This window comes from Varanus komodoensis, unplaced genomic scaffold, assembly GCF_004798865.1.
Source record: "Varanus komodoensis strain SLA01 unplaced genomic scaffold, ASM479886v1 scaffold10, whole genome shotgun sequence".
Taxonomy (NCBI): Eukaryota; Metazoa; Chordata; class Lepidosauria; order Squamata; family Varanidae; genus Varanus; species Varanus komodoensis.
In genome coordinates this window covers 3,301,249-3,318,303 of record NW_025335269.1, presented here as the reverse complement: position 1 = coordinate 3,318,303, position 17,055 = coordinate 3,301,249, and the positions used below count along the sequence as shown (strand labels likewise).

General features: G+C 40.6%; 1 protein-coding gene across 1 annotated transcript in view; it reads left to right on the top strand.

The window, feature by feature from the left end:
- LOC123017623 (zona pellucida-binding protein 2-like) overlaps window positions 1–16,328 on the top strand; it is a 44,846-nt gene extending 28,518 nt beyond the window's left edge. The window contains exons 2-6 of the mRNA XM_044419108.1: window positions 351–494; window positions 4,396–4,614; window positions 9,843–9,919; window positions 11,265–11,439; window positions 16,022–16,328. Of these exons, the coding sequence (XP_044275043.1) occupies window positions 351–494; window positions 4,396–4,614; window positions 9,843–9,919; window positions 11,265–11,439; window positions 16,022–16,212 (806 nt within the window). The 3' untranslated portion in view covers window positions 16,213–16,328. The remainder of the gene's footprint in view (window positions 1–350; window positions 495–4,395; window positions 4,615–9,842; window positions 9,920–11,264; window positions 11,440–16,021) is intronic.
- Window positions 16,329–17,055: the final 727 nt, after the last annotated feature.

The following is a 17,055-nucleotide window of genomic DNA, read 5'->3' as shown; positions in this document are numbered from 1 at the left end:
AGTAATCTGCACTTCTATGCTTCTTCTGTCCTCCATTGGTTCTTTGCAATGCTCTGAGTTCTGAGAGTTTTAGGCAACCACTTTGATGGCACTCTTTACTACTTTAGCTATATTTTGGTCTCCCTTTTTTCTCTTGTGAAACACTGTTGTATGTTTAATCAAAGGCTGTATGAACAGCATGCTAGGAGTACTTTACTGTAGAAAATCATGCTGTACTGCTGAATATCAGACTAGAGATCCTTTGTAACCCTTAGAAACTAGAACCTCACATATTTTTCATTGTTTTTTATGTTGTTGTTATACAGCAATGTCACAACATTCATATTTTCATTATATATGTTTATTTGTAGAATCACAAAGATTTGTTTTATCTGATTATGGTAGCTTGGAAATTTATAATATTATAGGCAGTGATGCTGGCAGTTATACTTGCAAAGTGAGCTATATATATAATGGCGATCAACTGACCACAGAAATCCATTTTATGATCTATGGTAAGTAAGGTTTTGATTTCTAAACATATACTGTTTTGTAGCTATGACATCATGAAAAATTCAGATACTCTTTTGCATGATAAACAAAACCAAAAGGGGGGATTGGGGATTTCACTTGTACAAAATTATCCATAAATATAAGGTCTTGAATGATTGTTAAGCTAATATGCATTGAGTGGTGTATGTATCATACACTGTAGTATATACCTTTGATTATATCAATTATTTGTTGTTCAGTCGCACATTCGTGCCTGACTCTTCACAACGCCATGGACTACAGCAAGCCAGGTCCTCCTGTTTTCCACTGCCTCCGAGAGTTCATCCAAATTCATGTTCATTGCATCAGTGACACTATCATATCAATTATTAAGTAATACTATTGCATCTCAAAACTTCACTTATAAGTTGACAGCCTATAAGGGATAGTTGGGCTAGGTGAGCAGTATAATATTCAATTACCTCTGAATCTGAACAGTATATTGTGAATGGAGAGGTTTCTATCCCAACTACACATGAAAGAGTTTTGGGGTAAATTCAGGTGAGAAGATACTCAACAGCATGTCCAACCCTTATTTCACTTTTTCTTCCATGATACTTTAAGCTCGGGGTGGGGTGTAGTTTTTGGATGGATGGAAGTGAGGAATCACTGTACCACTCATTCATACCGCTAGACCCTTAAAAGCTTACTGCATACTGAACTGATGGGAATTAAGTTTCAAGGTTTCATGCCTCCTGGTGCACATCCCTAAAACACCACCCCTTTAAGGTTGCCATAAGCAACTTTCCTTCCTCCAGCTGACAATCCATTCAGCATTCCTTGACTTGAAGAGGGAGACATAACAGAACACCTCCAGGATTTGTTAAACAACAAACTGGTGTATTATATTTAATATATCTATATCCCACCTTTATTTGATTGCAAAAGCAGCATGCCTAGTGGCCTCCTAACAAAGCATTGACCGGACCCAGGCCTAGCTTCTTTTTTACAGCTGTCTGTGTATGAATGTGACATGCTTTTGTTTTACTGCTTTTGAATCTTATTGTTTTCTTATGTTACATACCTCCTTTCAGTGCTACATAGCAGAAAGATAATTTAAATGCTTTAAATGGCTTAGGACCTGGATATTTGAAGGGGCTCTTCCTTCCATATATACCTGCCCAGCCCCTAAGACAGGGGTCCTCAAACTTTTTCTAAAGGGGGGCAGTTGATAGGTGCTAGCAGTGGGTGCAATATATATTTTATTCTGAACTTATTGTGGCTTTTCTTTTACCTTTGTTTTTCTTCTGAGGAAACAAATGACATGTACTGTTTATTTATTGACTTTATGCTATTGTATTTGAAGAATATTCAGTAACTCCAAATTAAAACATAATCATACAATAGTAATAGACTTAGAACAAACTAGAATGTTGCACATTAGATTCTGCATCCCCACTGTTATAGGGAAATCAGAAGCCAGGTGGAACAATGGCCATGACTGGAATACTTACATTGAAGCTTTGAGGCAAGTCTCTCTGGGTAAGGCATTCCAAAGATGGACTGCCACTACTGAAAAGCCCTTTTGCCTTATATCCACTTGCTTCATTAGGAGCAGGCACCTGGAGGATGCTGATCACTTTAGTGTCCAAGTAATAAATCTGGGTGGAGCTGTGCCTTCAGGTAACCTGGCCCCTAATTGCTTAGGGATTTAAAGGATAAAACTGGCACTTGGAAATGGGCAGCCAGTGCAGTTCTCAAAAAACTGGTAAAATATGATCATATCAACCAATCTTGCTGGGTGTCCTTCAGTGTGAGGTTCTCCCTTGTCCACACTCTGCAGAAATTAAAATAAAAAATGTAGAAAAATATTTATTCAGAGAAAAATCCTAAAGAGGGGAAACACCATTCCAGAAACAGCCCAGTAACTGAGCATCAGTAGCCACAGAATGCTACTGATAGGAGCAGGGGGACAAAGCTGTAGTGGATATGCTATCAGCTACCCAATTAAGAGGCTCAGGTGATCTTGATTTGGAAAATCTAATCAGGGAGACTTCCAAAGGAGAAAGGATTGTACTAACATGTGAATTAGGTAACCCTTACTTAGGGTGGGTAAATTCAAGTTCAGCAAAGATAGAATTTCTAGATATCCTAAATGACTGTCCCTTAAAAGGAATAGTTTTATGAAACTGTCCAAAGAGGAAAGGGGCACACAGAATGATCAGGAAGCTCCTTCCTGTGAGGGAAGGTTATAAAGTTTGGGGCTGTTTAATTTAGGAAAAATACCAAGTAAAAAGAGACATAAGAAAGGTGCATAAAATTATGCATGGTGGGTGGGAGACTTCCTTGGCAGCAGACCAAAGGAAACACTTCTACACCTAGTGCATATTAAACACTATAATTTATTCCCACAAGACATGATGGCCTTCAACTTGGGGACTAATCCTGGCAGGTGCTTATAAGCCTACAACCTTGAAGGCTTGCAAGCATCCAATGCAAGAAGTGATGGCAGTCTCTGCTGCACCTCACAACCTGTATTTTATCTAATGGTTGCTTTCTGACATCTGTGTTTAGTTGCTGGGGAAGAGAAGGAAAGGAAGTTGGGACACAAATTGGAATCAGCATAATTCTGCAGCCTCCTCTTCCCTGCCCCTAGCATGCCCTTTTTCTCCCTCTAGTTGTAATTTTGAAGGGAGTGTTTAGCAAAGTTCTTTCCATGCAAGAGAGTGGGGCAAGGACTCACCCTTTAGAGTCACAGCTCCAAAATTACAGGAGATTGGACTCCAAGGAATCATATGGCTTCCAGATTATGTCAGGAGGTCCTAGGATAATATCCTTAGTCATCTTTAAAATGTGATTAAACAAATTCATGGGAATGAGAGCGTCAATGCCCTGGTTTGCATAACATGACAGCCCACTGTGGCTCAATTTATCCAGAGGGGCTGTGTTGGTGGCCCATGAGCATCAAACAAAAATTGGGCTTGCAGGTTCCCAGCACAACACAACCACCCTGTAAATTAAGTAAAGTTGAGCTGTTATGAGAGCCAAGTCATTGGCTACTAAGTCATACTAGCTATGTGTTACATCCAGAGGCAGAGGCAGTATGCCTGTGAATATAAAAGACTGGAGTACAACAGGAAGAGAGGGCTGTTGTCATGTGCTGCTTGTGGGCTTCCCATATATAGAAGGCTAGAAAATAGGATGTTGCACAAGATAGGCTTTCAAACTCATAATAAGAGTTTTCTTAAATGTTTTAATACACCCAGACATTATACCTTACCTTTGCCAAAGTTAATGATTTTACTGGGATTCACATTCTGGTTTGATTCAGGATTATGTTCTGAAACTGAAGGAGGATCGTCCCACTGAAACATGAAATTATTTTCATAGGCTATTTTCATAGCCTTAATGTGTATATGCTAGAAAGAATGAAAATTCTCAGAAAATCCAAATTTCCTATCTTGTGCATGAAAATCAAATAATCTTGTGGCATCATAAAGACTAATATATTGCAACATAAGGTTTTGTGGACTTCAGATGCATGAAATGTTAACATCAATTGACAGCAGATGAGTTACTTTGTATCAGTATATTTGTGTATTAAAAATGTTAATTAACATAACAGAATTCATAGGTAAAGTCTTATAAATACTTCTGAGTTCACATTTTTATGAGGTTAGGTTTCTTCATCTCCCCATAGGAGAATATATTCATAAGCATAACATAATGGGAGAATTTGATTTACCCAAACTGGAAAATAACTTTTTGTAGATAGTGGCAGTGGCTTATATGAATAATGGTGGCTTATATGAATAATAAATACATATTAATGCATTCATTATGCTTAGGAGGAATATATCATTATTTGTCATATACAAGTGATATACAATATTAAGAGACATTTTTCCCTTTAATTTTAAATAGTGTATCATATGCCTGGAAAGAGTATACATCTATCATCTCAATTCACAACTGGAACATGTGAAACCAATGTAGTTGCTTCATTTGAAAAGTATCTGTTAGAGAAGCTGGAGAGCTTAATTCACAACCTGGGTTGTAAAATTAACCAGTGGGGTACCCAATGTCATGCATCTACAGACATGCTGGAAAAGATAAAACACAAGCTTACTTTTCAGTTTGTAGGTAAGATTAAAAGTTTTTTACTACTTCTGTTGTTTTCTCATGTAACAGATTAAAAAAAATGAAAGACTTAAATACATAAAACCCAAGCAAAGGGAAGATGAGATCTGAATAAGGTTAACCTATTTTATGATGTATGTCAGTTAAAACACTGAGGTACAGTAACAATAACATATTCTGTAACCCTATCACAAAATATTCCAGATAAGCCCACCACAAAACCAGGACAATGATTTTTCTGAGAGACAAAAAGAAAAAGAAAAAAAGAAAAGAAAATGGAGTGAATTTCTTGTACGGATTCTGAAGCCACCATCTTTTCATGGTTGATAAATATTCTCCCCTGCAGCTGCACCACCAGCAGTCCATAATAGTCCTTTGCTGGACAAGTTTGAGTGATGTCATTAAATCCCAGGAATCGCACATTCAGTGATGCATGCTCAGATCTCCATGGCTTGTATCACCCATGTTCTACACCAGTAGTCAAATACTTACGATTGTGTATATCTGTATTTATGTCACTGAAGGTTTACAGTGTTAGTCAGGTTTACAGTGTTAAGAGGAAAGACTAACCTGTGACTGTAGTTCTTTGAGTAGACATCCTTGCATTCATACAACCTGTCATCTACACTTTGATGTCAACATGGTGCTAAGTTCTAGCATCACTGAAATGCTTATTACTGAAGCTGTCTTTCCATTGTATAATACAGTGATCTCTCAGTCCCAAGGCTACAATAGGTAATCTCAGTGGAACTGAGGGAAAGTGGAAGGAAGCTACTGAAATTGTGTATAGTAGACATTTGGGGAGGGTTCTCACAAAAAAAAAAAAAAAAAAAAAAAATCCTCAGCTATGGAGGAATGGTTCCAGGCAGGCACAGTGTCAATATTTGTGAATGCATAGGTGACCATTCATAAAACTACAATTACAGCTAAGCAATTTGTCTATATTCAACCAATGTGGGATTGAGCTTCAGTTCTGTCTTGATGTAGGTAAGGTTTAGCTCATTTCTTCACCATTGATTCATTTTTAAACTTCTATAATTGCTTAAATCTATAACCACTAGCATGTATTTTTGTGAGCTCTTCCAGTGTTTCGGGAATCATAATGGAACTGTTCTAACTTGAATTGCTTTGGGAATATCATGGTGTTGCTCAATTATGAGGCAATTGAGTGAGCATAAGTGTTTGACTAAGTCTTTTCTGCTGCTGCCCACTTTTAGTCTTTGCAGTAGCAGATTGATGCCAGCATCATCACTATGACAGCATAATTGTGATGCAATGCTAGTGTAGACCTCTGACACTGATGATCCTCTCTTTAGGGCCCATCAATACAAAAGGACTTGGTATCCCATCCTTGCCAGTCAGAATAAATCAAATCATGGAAAAGAAGCGTTAAAATTCTGCTTTACATGTTATGTTTTTCTAAGCTTTGTGTGTATGTTGTAATTGAGTAGTGATCTAAACTAGGGATGGACAGTAGGCCTCTACTGCCTTCCTGTCTTACTCCTGTTTCTTGTAGTATTTATTTATTTATTTATTTATTTATTAAAACATTTTTATGCCGCCCCATTCACCGAAGCCTTGGGGTGGCTTACAACAATAAATTAAATAACATTTTAAAATATATACATTAAAATACACATATATGATATAAACCATACAATATAAAACAAGCCGCCCTGGCCAGATACAATTCAATAATATTAACATTTAAAATACTGCTTAAATAAAAAGGTCTTCGCCTGGCGCCGAAAAACAAATAATGACGGCGCCAGGCAGACCTCTCTGGGGAGCGCATTCCATAACTTAGGTGCCACCGCTGAGAAAGCCCTCCTCCGAGTAACCACCCTCCTAACTTCTTCCACGGAGGGCTCCCGGAGAAGGGCCTCTCCTGCTGATCTCAGGGGGCGGCTGGGTATATATGGATGTAAGCGCTCCTTCAGGTAACCAGGACCCAAGCCGTTTAGGGCTTTATAGGTCATCACCAACACCTTGAATTGGGCCCGGACTTCAATGGGAAGCCAGTGAAGCTGACGGAGAACTGGAGTCATGTGAACATAACGTCCAGTCCCTGTCAGCAGCCTGGCAGCTCTATTTTTGAACCAATTGAAGTATCCGGACCGTCTTCAAGGGTAGCCCCACATAGAGCGCGTTACAGAAGTCAAGACGGGAAGTCACCAACGCATGTGTCACTGTCGCAAGCCAGTCGTTCTCCAGATAGGGGCGCAGCTGATGAATCAGCCGAAGCTGGAGGAAAGCGTTCCTCGCCACTGCTGTTACCTGAGCTTCCAGTGAAAGCTCCGGGTCGAGGAGCACTCCCAAGCTGCGGACCTTGTCCCTAAGAGGGAGTGCAACCCCGTTCAGGACAAGGTTCAATTCACCCTCTCCGAAGCCCGATCCGCCAACCAACAGGACCGCCGTCTTGTCTGGATTGAGCTTCAGTTTATTGGCCCTCATCCAGCCCATTACCTCAGCCAGGCAGCGGTTCAGCACAGCCACTGCCTCACCTGGATTGGTGGAAAACGAGAGGTAGAGCTGGGTATCATCAGCATACTGATGGTTCTGCAGCCCACACCTCCTGATGACCTCTCCCAGCGGTTTCATGTATATGTTGAACAGCAAAGGGGACAAAATGGACCCCTGTGGTACTCCATGGCATAGCTGCCATGGCGCAGAGCCATAGTCCCCCAGCACCACCTTCTGGAACTGGCCATTGAGATAGGAGCGGAACCACTGCAAAGCAGTGCCTCCAACCCCCAATCCCGCAAGCCTATCCAGAAGGATACCATGGTCGATGGTATCGAAAGCCGCTGAGAGGTCCAGGAGAACCAACAGGGACGCACTCCCCCTGTCCTTCTCCCTGCACAGGTCATCGTACAGGGCGACCAAGGCAGATTCAGTACCGTACCCGGGTCTGAAGCTGGACTGCAATGGGTCCAGATAATCAGTTTCATCCAAGAGTGCTTGGAGTTGTCCTGCCACCACCTGCTCTAACACCTTGCCCAGAAACGGGATGTTGGCCACTGGTCTATAATTAGTGGCCATCTCTGGATCCAGTGACGCCTTCTTCAGGACCGGTCGGACTACCGCCTCCTTTAAAGGGGCAGGCACCCGACCCTCCCTCAGAGAAGCGTTAACCACTTCCAAGATCCAGGTTCCAATCCCGTGCTTGGAATCATTTATTAACCAAGACGGGCAAGGGTCCAAAAGGCAAGTGGTTGGATGTACTCGCCCAAGCACCTTGTCCACGTCATCGGGCCGCAGTAACTGAAATTCATCCAATAAATCTGGACCAGACGGCAGTGTTGGTGTCTCCTTTGAAACCTCTGAATCAATAGTGGTGTCCAGCTCGTGACGAATCTGAGCGATTTTCTCCCTGAAATGCCTGGGAAAGTCGTCACAGTGGGCCTTTGAGGGTGGAATCAGGTCTTCCTTCAGACCTGGACGAACCAGGCCTTGCACCTCTCGAAAGAGCTCCGCCGGACGGCATTGTGAGGAGGCAATGGAAGCGGAAAAGAATCTCTTTTTCACCGCCCTCACTGCCACAGCATAGGCCCGATAGTGGGCTCTTAAGTGTGTTCGGTCAGATTCATCCCGTGATTTCCTCCACCTACGCTCTAGTCGTCTCCCAACCTGCTTCATCGCCCTCAATTCAGGAGTATACCAAGGGGAAGAGCGGACTCTGCCCGGTGGGAGAGGATGCTTAGGAGCGATCGTGTCTACAGCCCTGGTCATCTCCCCATTCCACAGTTTGACCAGAGCCTCGACAGGAGCACCCATCTTGTCAGCTGGAAACTCCCCCAGGGCCTTCAGGAATCCTTCCGGATCCATCCAGCTCCGGGGGCAGACCCACACAATCGGGTCCGCACCCTTAAAGAGGGAGAAGTCACTCTCGAGCACAAACCTCACCAGGAAGTGATCTGACCATGACAGGGGAGTCAAGCATAAGTTACTCACCCTCAGACCACCCTCTTCCTGCCATGTACATGCCCTCATAGCTTTCTCTGATAAAATATTTTTGAAAAAGCTGTTTAAATGGGGAGACCTAGTGAACACCAACATCAGTTTTGAAAGAGTTCTTCCCTTATCTCCCCCTGATGTTCCCATTTATACACAAGCCAAGACACAGTGGATGTGATCCAGACTTTGCTCCCACAGATAGAAGCATCCTATGAATCAAATTCTGCTCAGAATGGCTCTAATGGCAGAATGTGGGAGGCAATTTTCACCTTCCTCCTGTAGCCCTTCTGGCATCTCCTGTGCTGGTCCAGAGGGTTCCCAGGCCTCCAAAGCAGGTTTGGGATGTGTGTGTGGAGCGGGGGGATTAAAAATCACCTTCTCACTTGTTCCATCAGCAGGATTCTTCTGCTGAACCAAAAGCCTTCCAGGGACAGAAGGAAAAGTAACATTCACAGGAGCCAAAGTCTAGATCAAAGCCAGTAAGTGGAAGTGGGAGCTCAGATGCCTAAGGAGAAAACATTGACAAATTTTGCTATTTGTTGGAGTCAGTCATTGGCAGATTCAGAACTATTGGCTGTCCAGTCCTTGCTGTTCAAAATATAGGTTCTATTTAAAAAAAAAAGTTGAAAGAAATGATCTGAGTAAAATAAAGGTGAATAGAAGGCACTCAGCAGTCAATCCAATGTAGCTGTCTCTAATGTTCTGACCCTGGAGTATACAGGCAACCAATGTAAGATAGGGAAGTACAGAAGTGAAGATTGCCTTTGCACTTTCCTCATGCCCAAAAAGACTTAGATGGTTGATTTTATACTGGCTCACAGAAGGTGGAGGCACCATCAAGATCACTTATAAGATGGCAATGCCTCAGTTCTTCCCTCCCAAGTCCCCAGACTGTACCCCTCCATCACCAGCTCCAGAGTTGGTCTTCCAATTTTGGAGCAACAGCTGGCATTGAAAGAATTCCATTGGTTGCAAGGGCAGAGGGTGGGAACTCTGAGATCAGACTTGCAGCACTGATCTTAGAGCTCTCTGCCTGTAGCCATCTAGACAGTATCTAGCAGCCATTCAACTGTGCAAAAAAAGTATCCATACATTGTAAGTTCAATTACCATATAAAATTTTGGCAATAATGGATTGATTTCTTATATCTGGTAAAGTCACCATTTGGGTGAAACATTTTATATCACATGGGCATGCTATCCAAAATAGTACACTTTATCATGAAAAAGTCCAATTAAAGTGTAAATATCTCCATTCACTTTCTTTATTTTCAGTGTTTCCTTTAGTTCTGACTACAGCAGATCTCTGTCGAAGCTCTCAATGTGAAAATTCCACAAGCAATATTAAAAAGGTAAAGTGGAATTATTCAAAAAATTCTGTTGAATAGTGACATGATGTTTGAGAGAACTTTGTATTGTGTTAGCTAGGAATGCTAACAACAGCAAAAAAATAGCTATACTTTTTGCAAAATTGATGAAAATTCAAATTATGATTTTGTTTCTGGGGAATTTTAAATGTTTATATATTAAAAGTGTTTAAAGGATTCTATTTAATGGACCATTTTGAGTGATGTTTGGAAAAATACTCCAGCTCCTCCTAACTTGACAGCTTATGTATTGGTTTTTGGCTAGCTTGAGGGAACTATGGATCAGCCTTCAATGGTACTTTGAACCTATATGCTTCTAAATAGGTAGTGGAGTCCATCCTTCTAGCATTCTGTGGACTTCCACTCATGCTCAGCTCATTCCTTCAAACTGAATCATACTGAGAAGTCTATGAATGCTTACAAAATGAAGGTTGCACAACCAGCAACCTTCTTCCATGTCAGTTGCAGCAGCACCAAGACTGCTGCAGATGGCATGGAGGTGGGATACTGCTTGCTCAGTGGTCATGCAGGGCTTCATTCTTGGCTAGCTCTATGCAACCAACTTCTTTCCACATCAGATAAAGTAGCCCAAATGGCTGCTGCATCTGGTGCAGAAAAGGGATGCTGCTAGAAGGCACATGGGGTTCTGTTCCTAGTGAACCTTGTATGACTGGTGACAGCTTCCCTCTTCTGCCCCACATGTAGCAGCTAGTTTGGGTTGCTGCAGGTAGCACGGAAAAGGGGTGCTGTTTGTACAGTGCATGGGACTCTATTTCTGACAAGCACCTTGTGTATGCTGAGTGCACTCACCAGGAATTCAGAATTGGGACTGCCGGTGTCTAGGGAGCCAAGCCCAAGGAATCCGACTGAATGATTGACTGCTCACACAGCCCTACTTCTGAGCCCATGTCAAGGTGCTGGTTTTAACCTAAAAGTCCTAAACTGAATCAGTTTACTACTAGATTTAAGACCTGCTTAAATAGGCCTTATGATTTAATTTGTATGAGCTAGTATAGCTTTTTACATTTGTTTAAAATTTAGTTTTAAATTTTGTAAATTTTAAATTTTGTTAATTTTTTAAAACTTTTTAGGATGTTTTTTCACTATCTGTATTTTATGTTGTATTGTGTTGTATTTTATGTGGTGTTGTAAACCACCCAGACAGTTTCAGCTATTGGGTGGTATAATAAAGACAATGACGATGACGACGATGTCACACAAGCATAATGGAATACAAGGCCTCAGACTGTATTGATCATCTATTATTCCAGTGAGGTCAGAATTTGATCCATGTTAATGTGCTTATCTTTGTTAATTATTCCATTTCTAGGCATATGACAGGATCAAGCAGTTCTTTGAGGTCCAGAAAACTAATTCCTCTCACAGTGAACTCTTAAATTATATCCCTGGCAGTCTGACTGGAGTTAAAGTCGACCACTGCAAACCAGGTTTTGGGAAAAACATAAATGCCATTAACAATGATACAATATGTCCAGGATGTTGTGGTGAGTTTCCAAAGTTTGCCTATTAGATAAATCCCGAAGAAACTACTTTTATTGAAACGTAGGCTATTGGTGATTTTTATTAATGTTATTAATGTTTTTAATGAAAATAAACCATTTTCTCTGGGTACAGACAGATCATTCCACAAACAACCATAAAAGAATATAATATTATTTTTCTAGTACTGGTAATGATGCCAGGATTCTATATTTGCTGTTCTGCCTTTTCTGTGAGAGAGACAATGGAAGTATAACTTTTGATTTTCTTGGAAGTCTCAGCAACTTTCAATATCATCATCCATTACATTCCTCTCAATAGGGCTATCTGGGGTGGGGATTGGGGGCATTCTTCTGAAAGTGATTCTGCACCGGAATGATTCCAGAAGCTATTGCAGGAGCAAATACTACTTGATTCCTTGGCACCTGAGCTCACAAAATTGTTAACAAGCACTACTTTTTACCTGATAATATAGTTTCATTGCAGATGCCTAAGGTGCACAAGTGGCAACTCTCACTTATGGTTTGTTTGTTTGTTTGTTTGTTTGTTTATTTATTTATTTATAACTTTTATATGCCATTCCTACTGATGGTATCTTTCATATGCAGCAATCATTCCAGCTGACAAAGAGAACAGTGCCAGTTGCAATGTGTCGGTCAAAGTCACTCTCCACAAAAATGTTGAATGTTCTTTTTCTGCCTTCTGTGCCTCCATTAACAGCTTGATGTTTAGTAGTGTGGAAGAGATTGTCATAACCAAACTGCCCCGAAAGCAGCTTAAAGGGCTAAGATCGGCCTTATTGACAGATTTGTCCTTGGATGCCACACAACTTGAGTCCATTTCACCTCTGATGACATGGGTTAACATCTTGGTGAAGCAGGGGGAAGTGAGCTCAGGTTCTTAGGCTCATCTGGGCATGAAATCCCTTTGCAGGAGCTCTTTGGGGAGCTTCTAGAAGCAGTCCTAATAGAAACCAAGGACCAAAACAGGCCTGGTCCTCAGCCAATGAGGAGGAATGCAAAAAAATCAATACAATTATTCAAGCAGCTTAGGCAGTCCTCTTACAGCACTTCCAAATCCAAGTGATTTAGACTGAGAACTTTTGACAGAGTAACACAGCATTCTTCATCCAGCACATTGTCCTTCTCTTCCAAAGACTCAAAGACACCAAGCTGGAACATACACCAGGCCAAATCAGTGGTTGCCTACTTTTCCTCTTTTCCAGGCTCTGAGGAAACATCAGATGCGTGTGTGTGTGTGTGTGTGTGTGTGTGTGTGTGTGTGTGTGTGTTTAGACCTTTGATATCCCACTCTTCACAATGTCTTGGGGCATCACAAGATTATTTACTGGAATTTTCTTGAATGCCCAGGAACAAGTTCATTATCAGCCCGCGATCCAGAGAACCTGCCAAACATTAATTTGGTTGGTACAGTCAGCTGTACCACAGCTCCTGGGTGGTCAAGCTGTAGAATGCATCCTCCACCCTTCTAAAATTGATCAGAGTCTACTCCATGTCTTTCTGGTGAAAAAGAAAAATGGACACCTGTGCCATCTTGGATCTTAAACAACTGAACATATTCCTCTACAAGATTCACTTTTAGATGGTAATTTGGAAGTCATTTATTACAGCCATTTTCCAAAGTTCTATCAGAAGTATGCATTCATATTCAACAAGCTGAGACACAGGAATTACTTAACACTTACAGAGTACTCCCCACTGGCCTCACCTTGGCCCCCAGGGTCTTCACCAAAGTCTTAGCAGTATGCCTCAAGCAAAAGACTAGATAGATCTGTGTGCTTACCTGAACAACTTTGTGATCATTTCCTTGGCCATCAAGTTTTTCAAAAAAACATTGCAGTGTTTCAGAAATCACAGCTTTGTGGTCAATACATAACTGAAGTCCTGGAGCATCTGGGGGTATTTCTAGATATTGTATGATTCAAAGTAAGCCTCTGGCAGGAGACATGGGAAACTATATGAATTGAAGGTTCTACTTGAGACCTTTGCAGCAATTTCTACTTTCATTCCAAGGCCAGATCGTGTATCTTTCCAGATAGAAATTCCATCTATAACACTTCTGCCTAGACCAGTGACTGCCACACCCATCCTCTTTCTTCAGGAATGAGTCTCAGAGTGCCACTTCTCAGCCAAAGTGATGAATGTTCTAGCTGACTGACTCAGCTGGACATCTCTGAAGAAATCAGAATAGATGTCTTCAACAACTGATCAGCCATTTTGGTATGTCAGAAATAGACCTCTTTACAAACAAAAGAAATTTCCAATCCCAAGATTCTTTTTAAGACACAACTCTGCAAAGGCAGAGGGCATACATTTCTTGCAGGCTCCTTGGCCAAAGAGTCTCCTCTGTGCCTTTCTCCCTCTTCCTTTAATTTCAGTGATCCCCAAATGAATCCAGATGCTGGAAGCAGAACTCATTACAATTATCCTACATTGGCCTAGGAGGCTTTGGTGCTCAGAACTGTTGAATCTGTCAGTACAAGCTGTAGAGGCTGCCAGCTGTAAAGATCTCCTCCAGCAGACTTGATCTTCCATTCTCAAGCAGCAGCCTTCCATCTGACAGTGTGGCAACTGAAAAGTCTGGGTTAAAGCATCCTGGTTAATCTAACAACCTCCTATGCATTGCTCTTTTTTTTAAAGAAGGGCCTCCACAAATACATCATAGTGAAATGTCTAGAGAGCTTACCTGCAAGGGAAAGGCTACTTATGAAAGGCGAAAGATACAGACAGAAGATGGGGGCATTTATAATGTCCTGGGTTTTCCTGAACCAGGATGTAAGCATAAGCATGCTTAAGAAATGACTGGTGGTATTTGAAAATGTACCAGCTTCCCAAGGAGATGGATCAATTTCAGTCTATCCTCATGTGCAAATTCCTCTAGAGGGAAGCTCTCTTGAGTTTCTTCCCCCCACTCCCCCCGCAGCGATTTACAGATTCTGCACTTCTAATCTGATCTGGTTTTTCATGGCTGTTATGGAAGGACCTTTTGAGCCCATGCCAGCATATTCTGTTTTTAAAAATGGACTTTTCAAGTATTTTAATAACTTCCTGCTTTAAATTAATTTTATCTGGGTTTTGTTTTTATGCCATTTCTATGTTTTATTGCTTTTTGTATTTCTAAGTAATTTTAGCTTATTTGTAAGATACCCTGAGATCATGGTTATAGTGTGCAAAATAAATACTTTAAATAAATATTTAACAAAAGCTCCTCATTTCCTCAAAATGAAGAATGCTCATTTGAGGGTGCAATACTACATAAATTTATACTAAAAAAAATTCTGCAGCCCCCAGTATTTTACAACCAGCCATGGTATCATGCTGTTTCTGAGATACATTGTAGAAAAGTGTCATATTGAAAAAATTATTGCATTATTTTAGCTTCCCTGTCCTTAATATGACAAGGCTGCATGAGGGCTTCAAAATATCTATAAATTTAGTTAATACTTTAACCCCATTTACTATCTTCATTTGCTTCTTTCACCCCACCTCTGCTGCCCCAAGTTCCATCTTTATGTCAAATCCTTTTAATTTCTGTTTCAGAAAAAGGAATTCCTTCTCTAATGAAATTTCTCAGAACTCAGTTTTGGAGAAAAAAAATAGCTTTTGATTAAGAATTATTACATTATTTTTCAGAGTACAGTCTATGTAAATTGCTTTTCTTGCACACCTACTTGGAAATGCAACACTTTCAGATTTCTTAGTTTATAAAACAAATGCTACATTTATATAATATGAAGCTTTAATAGCTACCTTACAGTACAATCCTAAATTTAATGATGTGGAAAGGAGGAGGAGTTATACTTTTCACATGGTAAATTTAATGTAAATATTGGACAATTTTTAATTACTAGAGGAGTAAAATATTATAGTCTTTCTAGAATAATCAAGAACTAAGATTACAAATTGTTCAAATGACTTGGATTAAAGGAATAAACTTTAATAGCTATAATGGCACTCCATCTAGCATTCAGTTGTCTCATGGTGAACAAAAGTTCTTTCTTCTTTTTTCTGGGCTGATTACATATGCTACCTGGAATCAGTAACTGTTACCCAACTTTCCTTTCCCCTATCAGTTTTCTTATCGTTAAGTTAAAGTTTGCATTAGTCAGTTTACACTCCCTGAGTTATCAGTTACTGCAAATAATTATTGATTATGTACTCTCCTTCTCTGTGTTTATGTAAGCATTTTAGCGGATAAGGCTATTGCTTGACTTTATTCTCTTCTCTTTGAGTGTACATCTCTGTATGTGTGCATAGTTTAGCTGGCCGTACTAAGAAGTATCTGTGTTAGCCGTCAGGCACTTTGCTTTCAGTTGGCCTTTCTCAATAAGTATTATTTATTAAAAGTGTTAATTTTGCATCTCCTATGTGAGTGTCTGTTCATCATATAGTTCAGGAAGTGATACAAAGAGTATATTTCAGAAAGTACAGTGATCATGACTGCTTGTTCTTTTCAACCTGCTGTAACACCTAAAAAGTTTTAACACAAATGGAGAATAAAATCAGGGGTATGTGATTGTGACCCATAGTATATTAACTCTGTTGCCTCCTTCTCTTTTTTGGATAGTAACATGTCCACCAGGTAAATTCAGTGCAAACTATGGTACAATCTGCATTCTCTGTTCTGCTGGTTCCTATAATGGAAAGTATGGTCAAGTTGCATGTGAAAGCTGTCCAAAAGCACAAAGCAGTGATGAAAAGGGTGCAGAGACAAAAAGAAAATGTCACAGTAAGTTTTTGGAATATGTTACCAAATAAATATTCCTTAAGCCAACCTTTCTTCTTTTGAGAAATATGGAAAACCCTAACAATTAAAACATTTTTGGAGAATGGCTGCGATAGAGGCTTGTTTTGCACGGTTTCTTTAGTGATTTTATTGTATGATCTGGTTTCCTCTTTGGAAACTGTAAGTCATCTGCTGTGGTTGTTGACTAAACTTTAAACAAACAAACAAACAATTGGCTCAAATTCTACAATAGGTTAAGTTAGGAAGCAATCCTATGGCCTGCTGACATCATCTGTGCAGCCACAGAATGGGTAGGTCCCAGTGCCAACCCCAGAAAATTACCCTGAAAGATGGCAGTCCTTCTTGAGACTGTCTGTCTAAATATTGGCTGTCTAAATGTTTTGAAGGGCAAGGGGAGCACAGATGCAATCCAGATCTCTGTGCTCCTCCCACCTTCAACTGGATGCCCATAATCCTGTGAGCTTGGAGGATAACAGGCAGTCACACTGGATGGCACCCTTTAGGAAGGTCACTGAAGGAGAATTCCTGTTCAGCCTTCCCTACCTCCCCCAACCTCGGCACAGGAACTGTGGGACTCCTGAACAGTGTGGCAAGAGTTATATAGGCATGCTCAGATAAGAAATACCTTAGAATTCAAACTCAATTTGTGGAAATTTCCCTAAGGTAGCCCCCATGCTCAATATCAGATTGTTCAGGAAAAGCCCCTCTCCCTTCTTCAAAGAGGCATTTTGGTGGGTGCAGATAACTATAGGTGGAGAAAGGTATATGCAACTTTCATTTCATTAATCTCTTTAAGTTTACTTAGGGCACAATGCTATCACCCCTCTGGTAGCAGATGCATGCAGACCTGGAAG